The following is a 24,934-nucleotide window of genomic DNA, read 5'->3' as shown; positions in this document are numbered from 1 at the left end:
AAGTGACTGGCATACAATTACATAGGTAGTAAATGGCAGGACCAGGATTAGAATGTAAAGCTTGTGATCCTTAATTTACTGCCTACAGCATGTTCACCATTCTGCCTCCTTAGCTGCTAGGAAGAGACATCTACTTCCTTCTGTAATGTCCACCTGTGCACTTTTGGTAAGTAATGAATTTAAAAATACAGGACAATTTTGTTTATGTAAATCCAGCCAACTTTTATATATTTATATTACTTGGCTCTGGCAACAGTTATCCAAGCAACACTAACATTGCTTCTGGAAAGGGCATATGAATTGAATATCAATTCTATTCACCATCACTGCGACTTCCCAAACCAAAATATACTGCCCAGCCCCCATATATATTTTCTACTTCATTAGAGTCTAAGCTTCTTGAGGGCAAGGACTACTTTGCTTTTGTATTTGTATCACCAGTATTCAGCATAGTGCTTGTAATTTAGTAAATATTTGTAAGTGATATGTATTCATTTGATACTGTACAGCCTTGCTTATATCTAGCCAGGTTTTATAATATTTATATCTTTAGATCATTTTTCTAAGCAAACTACAAAAGGAACTTCTACAACTTCATCACAGTTACAGTCTTATCATTTTGAAATTATGTGCATACTAGATAAGTCTCTCTGTGGCAGCTAGGCATCTCAGTGGATAGAACACTAGACCAGGCGTCAGGAAGTCCTGAATTCAAATTGGCCTCGGACCCTTACTAGCTTTGTGAAGCTGGGAAATTCACTAAACCTCTGTCTGTTTTAGGTTCCTCATCTGTATAAGATAACTACCTCTCAGAGTTGTGAGGGTCAAGTGAGAAAAGATTTATAAAGTGCTTTGTAAAGCTTAGAGCGCCATATAAATGCCAGCTATTTATGATGATGACAATGATGATGATGATGATGATGATGTGTCAGGATGCTTTTCTTCTAAATCAGATCTGTCCTGTGTTGGAAAAAAGTCCTGAAATACCTGAAATTCATTTCTTCAATTGTTACTTTTCTGCTAGAGAGTCTTAAATTCATATCTCTGTCTTTGACCTCTTACTTGTCATTTAGGTGGTGCAGTAGATAAATCATTGGACCTAGAGTCAGAAAGAGCAGAATTTACATCCATTCTCAGACATTTTCTAGCTGTGTGAACCTAACCTTATTTGCCTCTGTTTCCTCGTCTGTAAAATGAGCTGGAAAAGGAAATGGCAAACCGCTCCAGGATCTTTGCAAAGTCATGGAGAGTCTGACATGACTGAAAATGACTGAACATCAAAACAACTTCCTGACTCCAGGCCTGACGCTCTATCCACTGTGCCATTTAGTTCCTTAGAAGTTTTATACACACACACACACACACACACACATACACACACATACATACATGTATACGCATAGATACATGTATGTAAATATATATACCTCTATGTAATATATACATATATGTATGAATATGTATACGCATGTATATATACATATACACACATATATATGCATGTGTGTATATATGTTTGTATATATATGTGTATTTATATCTATTTCTATACCCATATCTATACACAAAGCACCACTGAAGGAATTTCAGAAGGAAGCATGGATGAGCAGGACAGTTTTGAAAGTAATATATAGAATACATTATATCCTTTTTTATTTTGTAAAGGAAATAGAGATTCATGGTTTCATCAAAAATCTTATTTTATGTTATATATACATACGTATATATAAATGCCCTTTTTCATTGCTTAATTTCAGAATAAAACTAAAAAAACCCAAATAAATCAAATACTGACTTCATCCTTTCAGTCTCCTATTTAAAAGCCTCCACTAATTTGAAATCCTACTATTTAGAGCTCAAGATACTTTTAAATCATCTAATCCAACCTCCTCATTTTGCAGATAAGGAGATGGAGCCAGAGAGTTGAGACAACCTGCCCCATGGCCATCAAGGGGGTTAACAGAATTTATACTCAGTTATTCTAACTCTAGACCCAGTGTTCTCATCACTATGCCCTACATGTCAAATTCCCCTCATTGGTTTTCAAAGTCCTCTATTTATTATTGAATAATAAGAATAAGGACTGGACTTGTGATTTCCCTGCTATATGAAATGAGAAAACTACTTGCACCAATATTCATTGCTACCTTCTCTTCAACTTATAATGTTACAGAGTAGTCTAGACCACAGAGGTTTGGTGACTTGACCAGGGTCATATAGACAGCATGTATCAGAGGCAGGACTTGAACCCAGATCTTCCTGGCTCTGAGGTCTGTTCTCTATCCACTATGTCACACTCCCTTTCATCATCATCATCATCACCATCATCATCTGTTCTTAAGACCATTTTTATCTGAATTTCTGACAGTAATAATTACTGACATATGACTGCTGTGTGTTTATAGACTATATATACATATACATACCTATACATGCCCACATATACATATAACATCTAATAACATATATAAAGTATCTAATATAATATGAGATTTATTATATATAATGACTGCCATAACTATATATATGTGTGTGTTTATGTATATACAGATATACATATACATACGTGTGTATATACATACATCCCCACACAAACATTCACAAACTTCATTTCCATTTGGGCTTGTCTCCTTAGTGTCTCTTTTACAAGTCATACTTGTTCCTGGGTAAATACCATTGCTCATGGCTTTTCTAACTGTCTGGAATGGCTTTGCTCCCTTCTCTCCTTCAAAATCTTATTTTTTCCCCTGCAAAATGTAACTTACTTCTTCAGTGAATTATTCTGAGATTATTACAGCCCACACTGAACTCTCCTTTCCCTGAATTCCAGTTGTACTTTGTGAAGAAAAGACCAAGGCAGTTTCCAAACAAAAGTCTGTCTACCAATTTTTACCTTTGAGTAACTAACTATCTGATATCTAAACACAGTAGGATGACGGGGACCCTCTTCCAAAGACTGTGTTGAGCCCATGGCTTTTTCTCTTTCTTCCTCGCTTCTGCTTCTTCCTCCAGCTCCTCTTCCTCTTCCCCTATAGAATGTCTCTCTAGAGATAGAGGGCAGAGGAAGAAGGAGAGGAGTTTTTAAGGAAAACTTTAATATAGTTTGGTTAAATCCTCGCAATAGCTCTGTGAAGTGAGAATTTAGAGAAACCAGTGAATAGGATTGTCCCTAGGGAGGCAGAGAAGGAGGGTCTCTAGGGCATAGAGAGTAGGGTCATCTTGCCCAAAGCAACAAGGAGGTCAATTTGATTTCAGGGCAGCCCACACTGTGAATAGTCTCTAGACATTTTCATCTAGAAGCTTTGAGGATCACCTATTAAAACTAGATAGTATATCTCAGTCCAATTTATTAGTAGGCAGAGTTCCAAGGAGGAGAGGAATGCCTGAATGAAGGTTGGATCAAGAAGCAAGGCAGATTTAGCACCAGTAAGAGCTCCTGGAAGAAACAAGGGGGAATTTGGGTGAAGAAAAGCTGCCTCTATTCCAAATGGTCAGGGTATTTTCCGTGGGTACATGTCAAACCAGCATAAGCATACACACTGACACAGACATACATATACAATATGACATTTTAAAACTGTGAAATATTTGTAGTTTTTTTAAACTTTGGGGACATAAATTAATATGTATTTATAATTGTGCATCAAGGACAGGTGTTTTGCACCCAGAGTCTTTGGACTTAAAGGTAGATAGAGAGACAGACAGACAGATAGATAAAGTATATATCAATATAATTTATTTCCTCTGTACTCCTATGCATTTTATTTTATGCATTTAAAAGTATTATTCTGAAAAGGGATCTATAGGCTTCACTGGACTGACAAAGGGGCCCATCATATTCACAAACACACACACACATGCACACACACAACTTTCTGAACCTCTATCTTAGAGCAAATCTCAGAGGCCACGTAGTTCAACATCCTCATTTTACAGATGAGGGAACTGAGGCCCAGGACTCAAACCCAGGACCTATACTACACCATATGATTTGACATGTCCTTGAATATAGTGAAACCACTCACTGCGTTACATCGTTTAATGCCTGTCTCTTAAGTTACTGGAATTCTTCTGATATCCACATATTCAATGAAAGAAAATAGTGGATATATAAATAAATATGCTACTTCCTGGAATAATTCTACACAATTGGAGATTTTCTTCATGTTGTCTGAGAAGCTGCTGTGACCTTTAGGAGCCTGTCACAGTATGTCTTCAGTTCCTTTTTAAATCTAAGCAGTAACAGACATGATTAATAAGCAGTCATCCTTTCTCTTTTTAGCCTGCTGCCTTCAGTCACCCCCTCTTCAGCTCAGCTCACTGCATAGCACCCACTTCATTACCCTGCTATCATCCCCACACATCCAACCTGACCAATCTGTTTTGCTTTGATTCAGTTCTTGGCAAAAATAGCCCTCTTGGAAATATATCCATGACGGTAGTTTCCTTATCTGTAAAATGAACCAGTTGGGCTAAATGATCTCCCAAGTACCTTCTAACTCTTAAAAATTCTGTCATTGTCTGTCTAAAACATGCCCAAGATTGTGGTCTACTTAGGTCCTGAGCAATTATCTCAAGGGCACTTTAGCCCCCATGGTGCTTGTAGGCTATTGTTTGTGTTTCCCAGAGGTCTGCTCTCATGGACTAATATCGGTTCATGGGATCGTATTTCAAGAGCTGGAATGGACCTTAAACTCTGATTTTATGGAGATCCAAAGAGGTTCAATGACATGCCCAGGTTCTTTCAGGTGATAAGTAATAGAAGGAGGGTTTCTGTGGCATAGAGAGTAGGGTCATCTTGCCCAGAGCAACAAGAAGGTCAACTTGATTTCAGGGTAGCCCACATCGAGAGTAGTTTCTAGTCAATTTCACCTAGAAGCTTTGGGGATCACCTATTAAAACTAGATAGGACATCTCAGTTTAATTCATGAGCAGGCAGAGATCCAAGGTGGAGAGGAATGCCTGAATGAAGGTTGGGCCAAAAGGCAGGGTGGATTTAGCATCAGTAGGCACTCCTAGAAGAAACAAGGAAACCTTTGGGGGTTTTTAGACAGAGAGATTGGATCTGCACACATATTTTCTGATTTTAGAGCCAGTCTTTTTTCCCTTGGACTATGTGGTCCTTTATACAGTTGGTAGTTTCTCCAACCATTGGTATATAAAATAAACTGAAAAAGCCTCAGTAATGCATCCCTGCTTCATTACATTAGTGCCTCATAGTATGTGAGATGGTGTGCCACTGATTCTGATGTAAGGATGTGGTACTTTAGATCCAGTGGTTATGCTGGTAAATGTTTAACAACCAACTTTTCAGGAAAAAGAAGTAGTATGCGGGACATACTTTTAGTTTAAAGCTATATTATTAACATTTTTTTCCATCCCTTTCTTAAATCTAGTCAACAAAACAATAAATCAAGTGCTGATTTTTATTTGCCAGTTTCTGAAGTTCACACTGAAAAGATAAGAATGAGCTCTCTGAGTCTCTTCTAAATGGTTCCAGCAAAAGACTGCCGCACAGTAGAGTAACCTTTAGCTATTTTTAAAATTAACCAATGAGCATTTAAGTACATACTATTTGCCAAAGTGCCAGAGAAAAATTAAAAACACCAACAGCAAAACCACCACCACCAATTAACATTTATATAGGATTTTAAGGCTTGCAAAGTGCTTTACATATAGTCTCATTTTAAAATAGTGCTCACCCTCAAAGAGCTCACATTCTATTAGCTTTTAATAATATTAATAGGATTTTAGAGCTAGAAGGAACCTTAAGACACCAATTAGTCCTCCCCCCCATCTTTATAGATAAAGAAATTGAAGACTGAGAGGTGAAATAATATTCCCAAGTTAGCAATGCTAGAATCATAACATCATTGAATCAAGAGTCAGAAGAGAACTTAGAGCTTATAACCTGTTGCTCTTTAGTGGAAAAACAACTTGAAACTAGAGAAGTAAAGAGAGGTGCCCAAGACAACATAAGTAGAAATGAGCAGACCCAGCCAAACCTTGGACTTTATACCTAGGGCTCCTTCCAGAGTCTCTCCTGAGTTAGTGAGAGAGTTTGAACTCTAGTCTCCCTAGTCCTCCAGTGTTTAGCTCTTTAGCCAGAAAAGCTTACTAAGCAGCCTATACAAGCCCAGGACTTGTGTTCAGTCATTTCAGTCATGTGTTCAGTTGTTTCAGTCATGTCCCACTCTTCATGACCCCATTCTGGGTTCTCTTGGCAAAAATATTGGAGTGGTTTAGCATCCGCTTCCCCAGCTTCCCCAGTTACAGATGAAGTAACAAAGGCAAACAGGATTAAGTGATTTGCCCAGGGTCACACAGTAAGTGTCTGAGGCCAGATTTGAACTCAAGTCTTTAGACTGAGGCCTGGGAAAGACCTTTATTTAGAAGGACCAAGTACGTTCTGTGCCATCACCATTTGTCTTGACTTATGTCTTGACACTGGGCTTTGATGACACACAAGGCTGATGACTTTGTGCAGCCCTGACTTATTTAAACCCAATTTATTCACAAGTCAAGTCATCATCCTTGTGGTGTCATTGGTCCTCCTGGAGAATGAAGGATGAATAACAATTTCCTGACTCCAGGCCCCGTGCTCTATCCTCCACAGCACATAGCTTCCCTGCACCACTTAGCATTTATCATAATGCACCCCTTTTCAGCCTTTGTCCCCCTCATTTCAGCACTCAGGAAGATAAATGGCTGTTGTTGTTGTTGTTGCTACTTGCCCCACAATTTAGGCATGCCACCGCCAGGGGTGACACAAAGTCAGCCACTCTTCATCTCAGCTTGAAGTCACACTTCTCCTGAATCTAAGAAAGTTTCCAACCTCAAGGGGGCTTTCACAAGATCACAGGTTTATAGGTCAAACGGACCTTAGGGACAGATGAGGCCAAGTGATTTGCTCAAAGTCTCATGGGTGATGATTGGAAGAACTGGGATTTGAACCCAGGTTCTCTGATTCTGAGTCCATTGCTACTTCAACTGTACCACACCAATAGGACCTTTAATACAGAACACAATTTTCAAACTATCAAATTATATCTTTTTTTAAATACCTAAAATTAAGTAAGTTTTAACTAATACAAAAGATGATCTTTCTCTAGAATCAGTGTTTTCACTCATCTTTGTGTCATGGCCCCTTTTGGTAGTCCAGGAAAGCCTATGCATCCCTTTTCATAATAATGTTTTTAAATGCATAAAATAAAATTCATAGGATTACCAAGGAAATCAATCACATTCAAAAACAATAATCAACATATTAAAAAAAAGTTCATAGACTCTAGTTTAAGAGCCCATTTTAGAGTTGCTTCAATACTATCTTCATTTCCATATACATCCCTTCTCCTGTCACCTAGAGACCCAATACCTATAAGAAAGAATAAAAAAGAAAGAAAAAAATGCTTCAGTAAGACTAACCAACCATATGTGCAATATTCTTCTCTTATAGTCCTCTAAGAAAAAGAGTGCGCCAAATTCTCATATCTCATCTTGAAGGCCAAACCTGATTATTTAATTACACACAGTCTTCACTTTTGCTTTATTATCATTGTCCTTGGTTTTTTTTCCATTTACATTGTTGTTATGTATGTTGTTTTTCCTGGTTCTGTTTACTTTACTTTGCATCAGTTCATAGAAGTTTTCTCATGCTTCTCTGTGTTCTATATAGTCACTGTTTCTTCCATCACATTAGTTTACTGCAACTTAGCCATTCCCCAACTCATGGGCATCTACCTTATTTCCTGTTCTTTGCTACTATAAAAAGTACTGACATAAGGATTTTGGCATCTGGCCCTTTTTTTTTAATCTTTTGACTTTCTTGCACTTGAGATCTCTAGCTATAAGATCACTGAGTCACAGGTATAGGCATTTAAGTCCATACATACTTTCTTAGAATGTTTCCAAATTGTTTTCCAGAATGGTTGGGCTAAAAAATAAACTTCTGAATATTTATATTTATATCTTTCTTACCTATACCTCATACTGTTGCTATAAATCAAGCATTCTGCAAACATTTACGTACTATGTAATTATTATTATAATTATCTGACTCTAAGCACACTTTCTGAAACTTTTATCAGTTCCATGCCTCTTTATATTAATTTCCTAATTTGATATCATTGGGCAGTTGAAACACAGATTTCTGGTTTGTAACTTCAAAGACCTTGGTTACTTGTTCTTTTTAGCTGACACTGGAAGTCAGGAGACCGGGATTCTCATCTCAGATTTGGTGCTTACTAATTGTGCAACCTTTGGTTAAAAAAAAAAGCACTTCATCTTTCTTGCCCTGTTTTCTCTTCTGTAAAATGAGGTAATCAGACTATGTGATGTCCAAGGCCTCTTCTAGCTTAAATCAAACCCCACTTTCTACAGGAAGCCATTCTTAACCCATCTTGATTTCAGTGCCTTCCCTCTATTGATTATTTCCTATATATCCTGTAGCATGTAAGTGGTACAGTGGACAAAGTGCCCAGTCTAGAGTCAGGAAGACTCATCCTCCTGAGTTCAAACCTAGCCTCAGACACTTACTAGAGGTGCGACCCTGAACAAGTCAATTAACCTGTTTTCCTCAGTTCTTCATCTATAAAATGAGCTACAGAAGGAAATAGCAGACAATTCTAGTAATTTTGCCAAGAAAACCTCAAATGGGATCACAAAAATCAGACATGACTGAAAAACAACCCAGCAACATTTATCTGGTATATAGCTTCCTTTGTACATCTTTGTTTGTATATTGTCTCCCTTATTAGACTATAAGCTTCTTGAGGGCAGAGACTATCTTTTGCTTCTTTTTGTATCCCTAGAACCTAGCATAGTGTCTGGCACATAGTAGATGCTTAATAAATGTTTATTGATTGATTGAAATAATGTTCTGGGCTTCTTTAAGGATCTCTCCTCTTGTCTGTTTCTTAAGTCTGTCTCTGAAGGTTTCTTTGCTATATTCTTTAGCCTTTGGTCAAATCATCTTACCAGTTTCTGTTGAAGAAAGCCAGAAGGAAAGAAAATCTAGCATCTCTCCACTTCCAGATATCAAAACCTATGTCTCTCTAATCAAGTAGAAAAGCCTTTTGCTTTTTCTTCCCTTCTCTAATTGAATTATCCTTCATCCTTTCTCAGTTTCTTAAAAACTCAATCATTTTAGTCAACCAGCCTTAGCAACTATCTTCTCTGAGAACTGTCCCCATTACAGTTTAAAGTGACAGTATCTATTACTGCAGATTTGTGATTTCATTATACTATCTGATACTTTTGTAAGACAAATGAAGATGGTTGTTGATGATACTCTCTGAGCTTGTCCTGTATGCAATAGATAGCAAAGATTCTGCCCACCACGTCACACTCATACCATTTGTCATTGGTGAGCCCATGCTATTCAAAAACCAATCCAAAATGTCTCAACCCTGGATCTTTCTGACATCAGAAAGCAGGGAAAGGCTTCCACATGTACAGGATCCTGCAAAACACGTCAGTCTTGGTTGGAGTATGGTTACATGGGTGTACTGAAGCCAAGCCAAGCCAACTCTGAGATCTGGCTTTGAGATCTGATTGATAAATTTTCAATGTGAACGTGTACACTTAAGAAGTTGGCAAATGCTATAAATTGGGTGGTGCAGTGGATAGAGTGCTAGGCCTGGCATCAGGAAGACTCATCTTCCCGAGTTTAAATCTAGCCTCAGATACTTACTGTGTGACCCTGGGTAAGTCACTTTACCTTAGTTTTCCTCATCTGTAACACGAGTTGGAAAAAGAAATGACAAATTGCTCCAGTATCTCTGCCAAAAAAAAAACCCAAATGGGATCATGAAGAGCTGACATGACTGAAACAACTGAAGAACAACAGCACAATTTGGGGCTTGGTTTATTGTTTTGTTGATTTCTAGACTTAAGAAAGTTATGGAGAAAAAGTTAATGATGCAGATTAAGCTTAAAAGTGCATTGTATATATATTTTCCCCTCCAAGAGCCAGTTAAACATGTACTAGAATGCCACTCCATAGTTATACAGATATTTGGAATACTTCTAAATTTTCTTTTTTTGTTTGTTTTTTTGGGGGGGTCTGAAGTGGGTATGAGGGAGAAGACTTGTGATTTTATCAATGTGGGGAACTCCTGGGGCTTCTTCCTAAACTTCCATTCTTAGAGGGTTGCCTGGAGAGCATTGAAAAGTTAAGGTGACTTACTCAGGGTAGCAGAGATATTACATATAGGGCCAAGACTTAAACCCCAGTCTTGACTACCACTGTCATTACTCCATGCAGCCTCTATAAAGTTAACCTCCTTAATTATACTTGGAGTTAAATTTCTTAAACTGGTTTGTGACATTTTCCTCCCAGAAGGCATGAACCAGATAGCATGAGTATGAGCTTGGTGACCTCTCAAGATCCTTTCCAACTCAGTGCTTCTAACAGTGTGGCAAACAGATGTAAGGCAATTCCAGTTTGTGGCAGCCGCATGCAAATCTTCAAGTTAGAACATATTCTTGGAGTTTTCTTTGAGTTTGCCTTCAGGCACTCCATTCCTCCTCCCCACTCCCCAAACCCCAGTTAAGCTCATGCAAAGCTAATGTTTCTGGTTGCTGTGGGATGGAGATGCTAGCTTCTTATCTTGCTCCTCACTTCCTTGATCTGAGTTGAACTTTGAATATGCAACACCCAGTGATTTCCAAGGGCCTCGTCTATGTTGCTCTAGGAGTAGAGACATGCAGGGGGCGGAACAGTGAAACCACTGGATTTCTCTTGGATTTCTTTTGTAACCATAAATCACTGTTTTTCCTCTCAAAACTCAGCCAAGGTTTGCTAGAAATGTGGCCTCAGTTTATTTAAATAAAAGAGACTACTACCAACTGAATTTACTACTAACTGAATCCAGATTTGCTGTAAGGCTTGCAAATTGATGAAGTTTCCCCTCCTCCCCTACACACACACACACACACACACACACACACACACACACGCACCCCATTTGGGAGTCAATTTACATAGACATCGGTCATCTCTGGGACCAAGGGCCAAAGTAGAAGCAGGTTGGGAACTACAGCTGAAAAACTACTTAATGTGGAAAGGAGATAATGTAGTTCCCCCATGAATACTGAGGATGAAGCCAAAGGCAGAGTTTATATTGATAAAACAAAGTAGGGAATACAAATAAGGTAAATAAATGTAAAACATATGCAAAGTAAATACAAAATAATTCTCAGGGGTTGGGGAGGAGGATGCTGCCACTGAGATGAATCAGGAAAATCTCCTGTAGAAGGTGGCTCTTGAGCTGATCCTTAAAGGAAGCTAGGATTCCAATAGACAGAGTTGTGAGGCATGGGGGCCAACCTTCATGAATGTCCCTTATGACTCCTTGCAGGAATTCTACCTAGGAAAGTTAGGCTGGTGCATACAAATTGGAATAATTGAAAGATCGATGACTTTCCTCACTGTGGGAACACCCTCCACCTATCTACATCCCAACCATTACTAAACAGATAAGTCCCAGGGAAATTTGCCTGATTCACACAGATAGCAATTTTTTGTTCAGGGTCACATTGCTACTCAGTATCAAATGTGGAACTTGAACCCAAACCTTCCTGACTCAAAATCTAGCATTCAGTCTATTATATGATAGATCCTGACTCCATTACAGATCTTAGATTTAGAAGTGGAAGGAAGCTTACAGGCCATTGAGTCCAACCTCCTTACTTTATAGATGAGGAAACTGAGGCCCAGAGAGGCAATATTATTTACTTAAGGTTTTATTAATTGTATAATATACTATTAACTTACTATACCATTATTTGTATTAATAGTCTAATTAGATGATCTAATTCTGCTCTTTCTATTGTACTATGGTTCCTTGATATTTCTACATATACAAATTAGGTTATGTAACAGATTTTAAAAACTATGTCCTGAACTAGAGGGCAGCTAGGTGGCACAGTGGAGAGAGTGCCTGGCCTGGAGTCAGAAGGACCTGAGTTCAAATCTGGCCTCAGATAGTTACTAGCTGTATGACCCTGGGCAAGTCACTTATCCCTGTTTGCCTCAGTTTCTTCTTCTGTAAAATGAGCTGGAGAAGGAAATGGCAAACCACTTCAGTACCCTTGCCAAGAAAACCCCATATAGGGCCATCAAGAGGCAGACAACTCAATAACAACAACAAAGGTGCTGCAGTGGATAGAAAACCAGGTCCGGAGTCAGGAAGACCTGAATTCAGATCCAGTGTCAGACACTAACTAGCTGCGTGAACCTGAGTAAGTCACTTAACCTTGGTTTGCCTCAGTTTTCTTGTATGTAAAGTGGGGCTAATAATAGTCCCTACCTCCCAGGGTTGTTGTGAGGAGCAAATGAGATAATTATTGTAAAGCATTTAGCAACTGGAACATAGTAAGTGCTTTTTAAATGTTATCTTTTATTATTATTATTATTAATTATTAGAGCTCAAACCCAAACTAGAAATTTAAGAGTCTAAAATATTTCTAATTAGTATTCATTGTTTCTTTGTCCAGGTGTTATACAATATATTAATTGCCTTCACGAAGATGCATAAATTTGAAGACATAGAGCCTGTTGACATTTTGGCTGGATTTGCCCGGTTCATTGTGGTAGGGGTTGGGGGGGTGTTTTTTGGCATCATCTTTGGCTTCATCTCTGCTTTTATCACACGGTTCACACAGAACATTTCTGCAATTGAACCACTGATCGTCTTCATGTTCAGCTACTTGTCTTATTTAGCTGCAGAAACCCTCTACCTCTCTGGCATCCTGGCGTGAGTACAAATTAAGAATCATCCCTCACAGTAATGAAAAGAAAATCACAACAGCCTTCTGGGGATCATTTTTAATCAATCAATCCATAGGCACTTACAGGGCACCTAATATGTGCCAGGCTCTGGAGACACAAAGACAAAAATTAAACAGTCCCTGCCCATAAGTAGCTTACATTCTATCAGGGCATACATCAGAAAAAAAGCATTACTTTTGAAAATAACTCTCGAAGGCGTTAAGGATTTATAGTTTTGAATGTTCACAGAATTTAATTCAGTCCCTTTGCATGGCACAAATGTTTCACCAACATTTGCATTTGCATTCCCTCCATTATTTGCCTAGGGAAGAGTTGTGGTTTTGTAATAGTTTGGAATCTTCAGCAATGCTAAAGGAAAAAGCAGAAAAAATATTTCAGTGTTAATTTCCTATTATTAACTTCCAGTAATGGGAAAATACTGAATTAACAGTAACAGTGGTTACAATTAATTAAAGAAGGTCTGAAGCCTTCATAGTAATTCAATTATTTTGAATCAAAATTATATATGTAACTACATATATTAGTTATATAAAAGTATATATATGATTATATATAATATTATATATGTATATGTATATATATATACATACACATGTGTATATATATATGTATTTGTGGATAGATAGATAGATAGATAGATAGCTATACAAGTAAGGGAAGGTAGTCATTGAAATAACTCACTCTTGGCTACCACCACAAACAACTACATTCTCACTCTCCTATGGCAGGGCAAAGATTATCATTCATTTATTTCAGTGTGGAGAGAGAACAGGTGACTGTAGAAAGTGAGATGTTTGGATATTTTCTGAAGTGAAAATTTTTAAATTTGCCATCTTCAATGTAAGTCTCATACTTTTATTCTTAAGAGTGGTTTTGTTTCTGTTTTTTAATCTGATCTGACCTCTTGAGTTCTCTCTATGGGCCTTTCTGTACCAGTGCCCAGGAACTCACACATTTTAATTGAACTATATACATAAAAACAATCATAAGAAATGCTCTACAGGTGATAAGAACAAGACTGGTAGCATACCTGACTGAGTTATGCCTCCCAGGCAATTGATGCTGAATTTGTGCCATAGAAAGTGCTCTTTGGAGTGCAGAGAAAAGAATGGGAATGTGGAGATTTAGGGCAGAAACTTAACTGGTAACTTGAAGGGGGAGATGCAAGCTATCCTTTCCACTATTTATAGACAGACTTTTTGACATTTTATTGTGTAAAGGTCATACCATGCCTCTCTTCCCAAGTTATTATATCATAATTAGCAGAAGCAAATATTGATTGTTTGGCATTGAATTAACCACTCTATTTTGAATTAAGTTGCTTCCACCTCTTAACTTTGGGGAAACCCTTAACTCTTTTTGTATGTGTCATGGACCTCTTCAGCAGTTTTGTGAGGACTATGGACCTCTTCTTAGAATGATATTTTAAATGAATAAATTAAAATGTATAAGATTACAATGGAAACAAATTAGATCAAAATAGATGTATGTACACACACACATATATATATACATGTGTGTAACTATTATTTATAATTTATTTATGTACCTATGTATGTGTGTATATATGTATATGTATTTATAATGATAAGGCTTAATAAAAAAAAACCTTGCCTTTTATATAAAATGGTTATATCCTTTATATACCTGGTTAAAACTTTTATATATTTTGTCATATAAGACTAGATCCCAGGTGGGATCTCTAAGGCCCTTACCTTAGTGAGATGGTCAGTGCAAGAAAAAATTTTTTTTAAAAAATGTCTACAGTATGGCAACAAAGAAGAAGGAAAGTCATTTGGGTTAAAAGATGAGATAAGTGTATACCTATCCTGTCAGCAAGATGATTTTTGAAGTTGTCATTGAAGAATCAGTAGCTTTGACTAACACTCTGTTGCTCCAATAGGATCACAGCCTGTGCCGTGACAATGAAAAAGTATGTGGAAGAAAATGTGTCTCAGACCTCCTACACCACCATCAAGTACTTCATGAAGATGCTGAGCAGTGTCAGTGAGACCCTGATCTTCATCTTCATGGGAGTGTCAACAGTAGGAAAAGACCATGAGTGGAACTGGGCCTTTGTCTGCTTCACCCTGATCTTCTGCCAGATTTGGAGAGCAATAAGTAAGAAGCCAGAATTCAATGTCACAACCCTGAGGAGTTGCAATGCTGTGTCTTTTTTTCTTAAAGGAAAAAAATAGACTCAATACAAAAATAAAGTCGAAACTAAACACTAACCGGTTTAACCAGTCAGGAAAGAATAGGCATGTTATACAGCCAGGAAACATTTTTCACGTACACATGGAGATCAGAATATTTTTCACATGATAAGACAATATGTAATTGCTTAAAGCAGTGGTTTCTAAACTGTTTTTATCACATACCTCATTAGTAAAAAGAAAATTGAACATTAACCCCAATATGTACATATTTATTTATTTATGCTATGTACACATGCTACTGTATTAATAATCCATATTATAAAACTTACATAAAAACAGAAATCAATCGATTAAGGGCAAGCATTAATAAAGAGCTTGGTATATGCCAGGAACTGTGGGAAGTACCAACATACAAAGAAAAGCAAAAAAAAAAAAGACTGTTCCTGTTTCAAAGAGATCACATTCTAATGGAAGAGATAACATATAAAATCTAAGTAGAGACAAGATTCATACAGCGTAAATGGCCTCTTGCAGAAAGTAGGATTTGTGCTGAGATTTGAAGGAAGCTAAGGAATCCAGGAAGTAGAAGGAGAAAGAATATTCAAGGTATAGGGGACAGTCAGTGGAAATACACAGGGTCCAAAGAATGAGTGCCATGCTCAAGGAGCAGCAAGAAGACCAGTGTTGATAAGAAAGGGCAAAGCTGTGAAGGACTTTTAAAGTCAGAGGATTTTATACTTAACCCTCAAGGTAATAGGAAGCCATTGGAGTTTATTGATAAGGGGCATGTAATTTTTAAAATAAGGGATGGAAGTGAAATATTATTCTAGGCTAAATAGGGAGCCGCTGGAGATTATTCAGGAGAGTGACAAGGTCAGACTTGAGCTTTACGAAAATCAATTTGGCCATTGAGTGGAGGATGGATTGACTGAGGAGGGACTTGAAGCAAGGGGACTGGGTAAAAGGCTATTACAATAGACCAGGGAAGAGATGATGAGGGCTTGACCTAAGATGGTAGATGCGTGAGTACAGAGAATGGAACAAACACTGGAGATGCCTTAGAGTTACAGACAGTCATACTTGGAAACTGCTTAAATTGGTGGTAAGAGAGAGTGAGGGACTGAGAATGGCACCAAAGTGGGAATCTTGGGAAGTGATGGTGCTCTTGACAGTAGGAGAGAAGTCTTGAACAATATTGGGTTTGGGGACAAAGATAATAGAGTGAGATCTGTGTTACCCAATTCACCATGTCAGCTAATCCTGTCCTACTCTAAATGAGAAAGGCCTTTTACTCACGCAATGAACTCATCATTACTTCCCTGAAGCACAGAGATTCTCTGAATCCAACAGATGCTCTGGGAAGATGCTGGGGAATAAGGTGAGGGGAGGTGGGGAATAAGGTGGAGGGAGATGGAGAATAAGGTGGAGGGAGGTGGAGAATAAGGTGGAGGGAGGTGGAGAATAAGGTGGAGGGAGGTGGAGAATAAGGTGGAGGGAGGTGGAGAATAAGGTGGAAGGAAGTGGATTTTTTAAGGGTAGCTGTGCCCTGGTGGCAGTTGTAACAGTCTCAGGGGAAGGAGGGGAAGGGCAAGCTGAGTTCCGAAGGAGGGAGGTTGGGAATTTGTACACAGGGAAAGGGAATGTTAGGAGATAAGGATCACCATAGTTATATTGGAATTGAACCCATTGAGGGTGACATTCACCCTCTGATATAATCCTTGAGGTCAAGCTATGTCTTCCATGCAGTCAGGTCAGAGTGTTACCTGAGGGGCACAGAACCCACCTAGCAGATCACTTGTTATTGTTGTTGTTGCTGTCGCTGTTGAGTCACTGAGTGCTCAACTTTTCACAAGCCCATCGACCATAGCATGCCAGGTCCATTATCTCTCAAAGTCTCTCCAAATTCATGTTCATTGTTTTCATGACACTATCTATCCGTCTCATCTTCTGCCATCCCCTTTCCTTTTGCCTTCAATCTTTCCCAACATCAAGGTCTTTTCCAAAGAGTCCTGTCTCTTCATTATGTGGTCAAATTATGTGCAGATCACTGGTCTAGAGTGAATGGGCTTTAAAAAAATGTTAAGAGAACTTTTATATCAACATGTTTATATTTAGCCTGATAAATTTGTCCCCTTCCTTCTCACCTATCTGCCAACTTCTACATTCCAGCATTTTAAATCAGCTATAGATTATAAACAGCTATAATTTGCACTTTATTGAGTGGTGAGGATGAGATCTCACAAATTATTTCCTGGGTCAAACAAATATTAACACTGTTAGAAGACTTTCCCCTAAAATAGAGCAAGAGCTCCTGATTTGGAAAGAGTGTTAAGGATCTTGAGAAAATATACCTGGCACAAGGGAGATCAGCTTATCAGGCTTTATTTTTTTTCAAAATACTATTTTTCATCTTAAACTTAAATACTAAAATTTAAATACACAAGAAAAAAAGAAAAAGAAACATAAACTTAAATATTGAAACTTGAATACAAAATAAGAAAAGAAAAAAAGCATCGCCATGTGCACAGCAGAACATAGGAAAGAATTCAAAATATACAACGATTAATTTCCATTTCAAGAAAGCCTGTATAATAAATACTACACATCATGTTCAGAGCTGTCCATCTTTTCTTCGCTCTCTTGTAAGTTTTCTTTTGTTTTCTGCTGTGCACTTTCTATGTTGTTCTTTTTTACCCCTTCCTCTCCTCCCCCCAAGAAGGCTGTAATTAAGCGTGAATACACACACACACACATACATACATACACACATACATATACATACATACCCACATGCATATACACACATATATATATAATATATATACTTAGATATCTATAATCATACTCATACATAGACATATACATTCATATGCATCTATGTAAGAACATACTGTACTTATTTGTCCTGTTTCTCTTAGGGTGGATAACCTATTCCTTCATAAGTCTGAGTCTTTCTGTCTTTTTTTAAGTCCATCAACTCATCATTTCCTACACCACAGGAATATTCCAACCTTATACTGTCTAGCTATTTTAAATAGTCTAAAACAATATTGATTAATATGGTTGACATAGAGTATAATTTCCCTATTTTTCTGATTTAAATAAATCTATTTTAGCTTTAACTTTGTCTAAGATCATGATTACTCTCCCTGTTTTTTTTCCTAATAAATTCTACTCCTGATCTTTATTTTAGGTTTGTGTGTATCTCTTATTTCCTATCCCTCCTGGCTCCTCTACTTTATTTCTACCCACTACCTTGAGCTCCTATTACTTAATCTACCCTCCCTCCAAGTATCCCTCCCTTATCCTCCCATTCCGATTAATCTAAACACACCCCTTTATCCTATTCCTTCATCCTTCCCTCTAAAAATCCCTCCTTTATCCTCTCCCCCTCCCTATCCCCTTAGCCTTTTATTTCTTTCTGAATTTAGAAGACTTTTATACCCTTCCAAATATATATGTATTGTTTCCTCTTAAACCCATTTCTGATGAAAGTAGGATTCCAGAACCACGAGCTCTCTTCCCCCATCTAATTCCTCTGTGTTGGTTCTTCCTCTTGAACCTCATTTGTACAAAGTAATTACTCTTTTTACCTTTTCCTAAATGATTTTACTTTTTAGAATCCTATCATGCTAAGGTCTGCCCCAATCTTTCTTTTGAACTACCCGATTACTAATAGCAATCTTAAACATACATTTTACAGTTCCTCATATAAAAAGCAAACAATCTATCCTTATTGAGTTCCTTGTAATTAGTCTTTGATATGTACCTTATATTTCCCTTGGCTCTTATATGTCAAATTTTCTTTTAAGTTCAGTTTGTTTGTTTGTTTTTAAAGAAAATCCTGAAAGTCTGGCAATTCATTAAATGTCCATTCTTTTCATTCAGAATTATGCTTAACTTTGCTGGGTGTAATATTTTCAGCTGAAACCCCTTTTGCTCTTCAATACATAGTGTTCCAAGAGCTGTGGTCTTTTAATATCACTGCTGCTAGGTCTTTTGTGATTCTAATTGTGGCACCACTGTATTTAAATTATTCTTTTCTTATTGCTCATAGTATTTTCTCCTTGAGCTGGGGATTTTGGAATTTGACTATGATATTCTTGTAGGCTTCCCTTGTAAGATCTCCTTCATGTGGCAAGATTAGTGGATTTTTTATTTCTATTTTCTCCTCTTGTTCTAACACTTCAGGACAATTTTCTTTAATTATTTTTATATTATTATATCAAGGTTCTTTTTTTTTCATGGCAGCTTTCAGGTAGTCTGATTATCCTTATGTTTTCTCTTCTTGATCTGTTCTCCAGATCAGCTGTTTTTCTTAGGAAATGTTTCATATATCTTCTATTTTTTCATTCTTAGTATTTTGTTTTATTATTTCTTAATCTCTTACAACTTCACTGGCTTCCCCTTGCCCAATTCTAATTTTCAAGGAGTTGTTTTCTTCCTTAAGATTCTGAATCTCCTTTTCTAATTGGTTGACTTTCTTTTTATAATCTTCTTGCTTTTCTTGAATTGTTCTTATTTTTTTTTTAATTTTTCCCCAATCTCTCTCATGTGATTTTTAAAGTCTTTTTAAAGTTCTTCTATGAATTCTTTTTGGATAGATGACCATTTGATACTACTCTTTGGGGCAGGAGAGGCATTTTTCTCTTCAATATCTTCCTGTTATGATGAACCATGGTCTTCTCTATTCCCGTAACAACTTTCTATGGTTGGATGCTTTCTCCTTTACTAGCTCTTTTTATTTTTTTTAAATTTGTAATAGCTTATTTTTTGTAATCCCTCTAGTCCTAGGGCATGGCGGGTGGTGCCTCTGGCCTCAAATCTTCCTTCTGTTTTCCCCTCTGGCCTGGAACCAAGACCAAGAACTCTGTCCTCCTGACGTGCCCACAGCCAATGGTATCCCTGCCCCACTGCTTTTGCACTCACCAAGCATCTTCTGGTTCCTTCTCTCCCCAGGCTATGTCTCCACAGCACAGCTGGGTCTGACATTCCCTATAAGAAGAGGTTCCCTTAATCTTCTGGGCTGAGGCACAGACTCCAGATATTGTCTGGGAAGTGAAAGTTCCTGTGACTAAGGCCAAGGCTACCTCCCAATCCAGCTCTCCCCAGGGCTCACAGCCACTGGCTGTTTCAGCAAAACTAGCCTGGAGGTGTTTACTCTTCACAGGTACCAAACCCTGGTCCTGGGATTTTTCTTTGGATCTTCTCCTGTCTGTCCCAGGAGGACCACTGTTCTGCCCCAACTCTTGTTTATTTTGACTCCTCTACATTCACCCACAGACACTATTTTGTCTTGTTTGTGGGGGAAATCTGAACAGCTTAGAATTTTCTGACTTACTCTGCCATCTTCCCAGAATTCTCTCCCCTCACCAGGCTTTATTGTAAAAAACTGCTGTATGATACCATGTCAAATCATTTAAAAAATGAAATATGTTGGAGCAGTGGCTTTACCTGTCTTCTGAGTTAAGATTTTATGAACTAATAAGCTTCCATTACATTGCATTTGTAACACTTTTAAACTGAAATCAAAATAACTTAAAATGACTTGTTCCTGTTTGAGGCTCTATCAGGAGTGGGGAACCTGCAGCCTCAGGGCCATATGTGACCCTCTAGGTCCTCAACTGGGGCCTTTTGACTGAATCCGAACTTCACCGAACAAATCTCCTTAATAAAAATCTTTGTTCTGTAAAACTTGAACTCAGTCAAAAGTCTGCACCCAAGGACCTAGACAACCACAGGTTCCCCACCCTTAAGGCTAATCAGTGCTGTCAGTTCAATTGTTCAATTTGATTCATTTCAATTCAATGTGCATTTAGCAGCATCTAGCATGTGCCAGGCACTGTGCTGGGCACTAGGGTTACAGAATCAAAAAGGGAATCATCTCTTCCCGCAAGGAACTTAGGGCTGGGGATGGGACAATTTTAAAAAATTTACAAAATGTATAAAATATGTTCAAAATAACTTCTGGGGGTGGTCACAAAGTCAAATGTGAAGAGTGGTTTGTTAACAATAGAACGGAGGTTCTGAAGGTTACAATGAAAGAGTAGAGGAGATTGGGACAGGAATGCCAGCAGAATACAACATGGATGGATTTGAGGGAGCATGTTGTCAGTGAAGGGAGATTCAGCCTTGCAAGACAATAACTCAGAATCACAGAGATACTGAGGGGAGCCACAGGGCAGGAGGCTATCCTACCTTTCACAGTGGCAAAGATGGTGTTGATTTGATTATCAGTTTTTGAGTAAGAGGAGGTGGATGGAGCAGTAGAACAGGTGTCTGCTCTCTGGTTCTATTTGAGGGTCAAGGTAGGGCTCATGGAATTCTGGCGGCCAGGCTGGTTTTACAGCATGGAGCAGTCTGAAGTACTTACCCTGTTGGGTCAGCTCAAACCTGCACCAAGACTCATTCTGCTGTTAGATAAATCACTGCGGGGAGGAGATAGAAAGGGCTTTGTTCCTGGGCTGATGATCAGTGTGGAGTAGAAGGAACACATTACAGTTACAGGACTTTGTTATAGTACTTCAGTATAGAAAGAAAGCATAGTAGCAGCTGAAAGGGAAGAGGAAAGGAATAAGAATTTATACAAAGCCTAGAAAGACCTGAAATTCAAGTCTGGCCTCAGACAAACCACTACAGTATCTTTGCCAAGGAAATTCCTTATGGGGTCACAAAGAGTTAGACATGACTGAACTACTGAACAACAATATTATCTCATTTTGTTCTCATAATAATCCTGGGGCTGAGTGCTATTATTATCCTGAGGAAAGTGAGGCAAAAAGAGGGTAAGTAACTTTTCCAGGATCACACAGCTAGTATGTGCCTGAGGCCAGATTTGATTGAATTCAAATCTTCCAGACTCCAGGATCAGTGCTCTAGCCACTGTGCCACCAGCTCCCTCCTCAAAGTATTCCAAGATGGAAAAAGCTGTCTCTAGGAAGTGGAGCCCCATTAGAAAGAAGGGAGCATGAAAAATAGGCCCATCCCTAAAGCTCAGTCACCAGGCCCAGAAAGACTTTTCACGGCAGAGGCATTCTATTGGTTTTGCCTGAGGATGAAGGGTCAGTGGGTGGACATTGAAGAAGCAAGTTTTGGCCTAATGTAAGGAGCAATTTGTTAACAGAGATGGGAAAAAGCAGATGAAGCTATCTCAGGAGAGATTCACATTCACTAAAGGTCTTTTTCCCCCTTTTTTGCACTTAATAGTACTATTTTTTCTAATTGCATGTGGAGATAGTTTTCAACATTCATTTTTTAATTTTTCTCCCTCCCTCTACTCCTCCGGCTCCCCAAGATAACAAGTACTCTGATATAGATTATACATGTACAATCATGTAAAACAAAGTTCCACATTAGTCATGTTATGAAAGAAGAATCAGAAAAGGGAAAAAACATGAGAAAGAAAAAACACAAAAAAGGTAAAAATACTGTGTTTCCATCTGTGTTCAGTCTCCATAATTCTTTTTCTATATGTGGGATAGTATTTTCCATCATGAGTCTTTTGGAATTGTTTTAGATCACTATGTTGCTGAGAAAAGCTAAGTTTATCGTAGTTGCATAATGTTTCTCTTGCTATATACAGTGTTCTCCTGGTTCTGCTCACCTCAGTCAGCATCAGTTCATGTAAGTTTTTCCAGGTTTTTTTTTTGAAATCCATCTGATCATCATTTCTTATAGCATAATAGTATTCCATTACATTCATATACCACAATTTGCTCGGCCATTACCCAATTATGGGCACCCCCTCAATTTCCAATTCTTGCCCACTACCAAAAGAGTTGTTATAAATATTTTTGTACATGTGGGTACTTTTCCCTTTTTCATGATATTTTTGGGATACAGACCTAGTAGTGGTATTTGTTGGATCAATGGGTATGCAGAATTTTATAACCCTTTGGACATAGTTCCAAATTGCGCTCCAGAATGGTTGGATCAGTTCACAACTCCACCAACAATGAATTAGTGTTCCAATTTTCCTACATTTTCTCCAACATTTTCTTTTTCAGTAATATTAGCCAATATGATAGGTGTGAGGTAGTACCTCAAAGTTTTAACTTGAATTTCTCTAATCAATAGTGATTTAGAGCATTTTTTCATGTACCTCAAAGTTTTAACTTGAATTTCTCTAATCAATAGTGATTTAGAGCATTTTTTCATATGACTATAGATTGCTTTAATTTCTTCATCTGAAAATTGCCTGTTTATGTCTTTTAACCATTTATCAATTAGGGAATGACTTGTATTCTTATAAATTTGACCCAGTTCTCTATATATTTGAAAAATGAGGCCTTTATCACAGATACTGGCTATAAAAGTGTTTCCCGGCTTTCTGTTTTCCTTCTACTCTTGGTTGCATTGGTTTTGTTTGCGAGAACACTTTTTAATATAGTATAATCAAAATTATCCATTTTGCATTTCATAATGTCCTCTGTCTCTTGTTTGGTCATAAATTCTTCCCTTCTCCATAGATCTAACAGGTAAGTGATTCCTTGCTCTCTTACTTTGCTTATGGTATCACCCTTTATCTATAAATCATGAACCCATTTTGACCTTCACATCTTTGTATATCTTTGTATAGGGTTTCTACCATACTTTCCCCCAGTATTCCCAGCAGTTTTTGTCAAATAGTGAGTTCTTATCCCAAAAGCTGGAGTCTTCGGATCTATCAAACAGTAGATTACTATAGTCATTTACTACTATGTCTTGTATATCTAACCAATTCCACTGATCTACCACTCTATTTCTCACCAAGTACCAAATAGTTTTGATGATTGCCACTTTATAATTTAGTTTTAGATCTGGTATGGCTAGGCTACCTTCCTTTGCATTTTTTCATCAATTCCCTTGATATTCTTGACTTTGATTTTCTTCCAGATGAAATTTGTTATTATTTTTTCTAGCTCTATAAAATTATTTTTGGTAGTTCGATTTGTATAGCACTGAATAAGTAAATTAATTTAGGTAGAATTGTCATTTTTATTATATTAGTTTGGCTTACCCATGAGCAAGTGATATTTTCCCAATTATTTAGATCTTACTTTATTAGTGTGAAAAGTGTTTTGTAATTGGGTTCATTTAGTTCCTGGGTTTGTCTTGGCAGGTAGACTCAAATATTTTATGTTGTCTACAGTTATTTTAAATGGAATTTCTCTTTCTATCTCTTGCTGCTGAGATTTGTTGGTAACATATAGAAATGTCAGTGTTTTATGTGGATGTATTCTGTATCCTGAAACTTTACAAAAGTTGTTTATTATAGCTATACCATCATATCATCTGCAAAGAATCATAGTTTTGTTCCTCATTGCTTATTCTAATTCCTTCAATTTCTTTTTCTTCTAGTACAATATTGAATAATCATGGTGATAATAGGCATCCTTGTTTCACCCCTGATCTTACTGGGAATGCTTCTAGCTTATCCCATTACATATAATGCTTGCTGATGGTTTTGGATAGATACGGATTATTATTTTAAGGAAAACTCCACTTATTCCTATGCTCTCTGGTATTTTTAATAGGAATGGAAGCTATATTTTGTCAAAAGCTTTCTCTGTATCTGTTGAGATAATCATATGATTTCTGTTAGTTTGGTTATTGATATGGTCAATTATGGTGATAGTTTTCCTCATTTTGAATTAGACCTGCATTCCTGGTATAAATCCCACGTGGTCATAGTTTATTATCTTGGTGATAAATTGCTATAATTTCCTTGCTAATTGTTTATCTAAAATTTTTGTATCAATATTCATTAGGAAAATTGGTCTATAATTTTATTTTTCTGTTTTGGCTCTTTCTGGTTTAGGTATCAGCGCAATATTTGTGTCATAAAAGGAATTTGGTAGAATTCCTTCTTTGCTTATTTTTCCAAATAGTTTATATAATATTGGAATTAAATGTTCTTTACGTGTCTGATAGAATCCACTTGTAAATCCATCTGGTCCTGGAGGTTTTTCTTAGTGCGTTCATTGATGGCTTGGTCCATTTA

General features: G+C 37.5%; 1 protein-coding gene across 1 annotated transcript in view; it reads left to right on the top strand.

The window, feature by feature from the left end:
• Nucleotides 1–24,934, top strand: part of SLC9A4 (solute carrier family 9 member A4) — a 96,685-nt gene that overhangs the window by 33,745 nt on the left and 38,006 nt on the right. The window contains exons 3-4 of the mRNA XM_036756559.1: nt 12,499–12,758; nt 14,697–14,914. Of these exons, the coding sequence (XP_036612454.1) occupies nt 12,499–12,758; nt 14,697–14,914 (478 nt within the window). The remainder of the gene's footprint in view (nt 1–12,498; nt 12,759–14,696; nt 14,915–24,934) is intronic.

Source organism: Trichosurus vulpecula, chromosome 4 (assembly GCF_011100635.1).
Source record: "Trichosurus vulpecula isolate mTriVul1 chromosome 4, mTriVul1.pri, whole genome shotgun sequence".
Classification (NCBI taxonomy): Eukaryota; Metazoa; Chordata; class Mammalia; order Diprotodontia; family Phalangeridae; genus Trichosurus; species Trichosurus vulpecula.
This window is presented reverse-complemented; position numbering and strand designations above follow the sequence as displayed.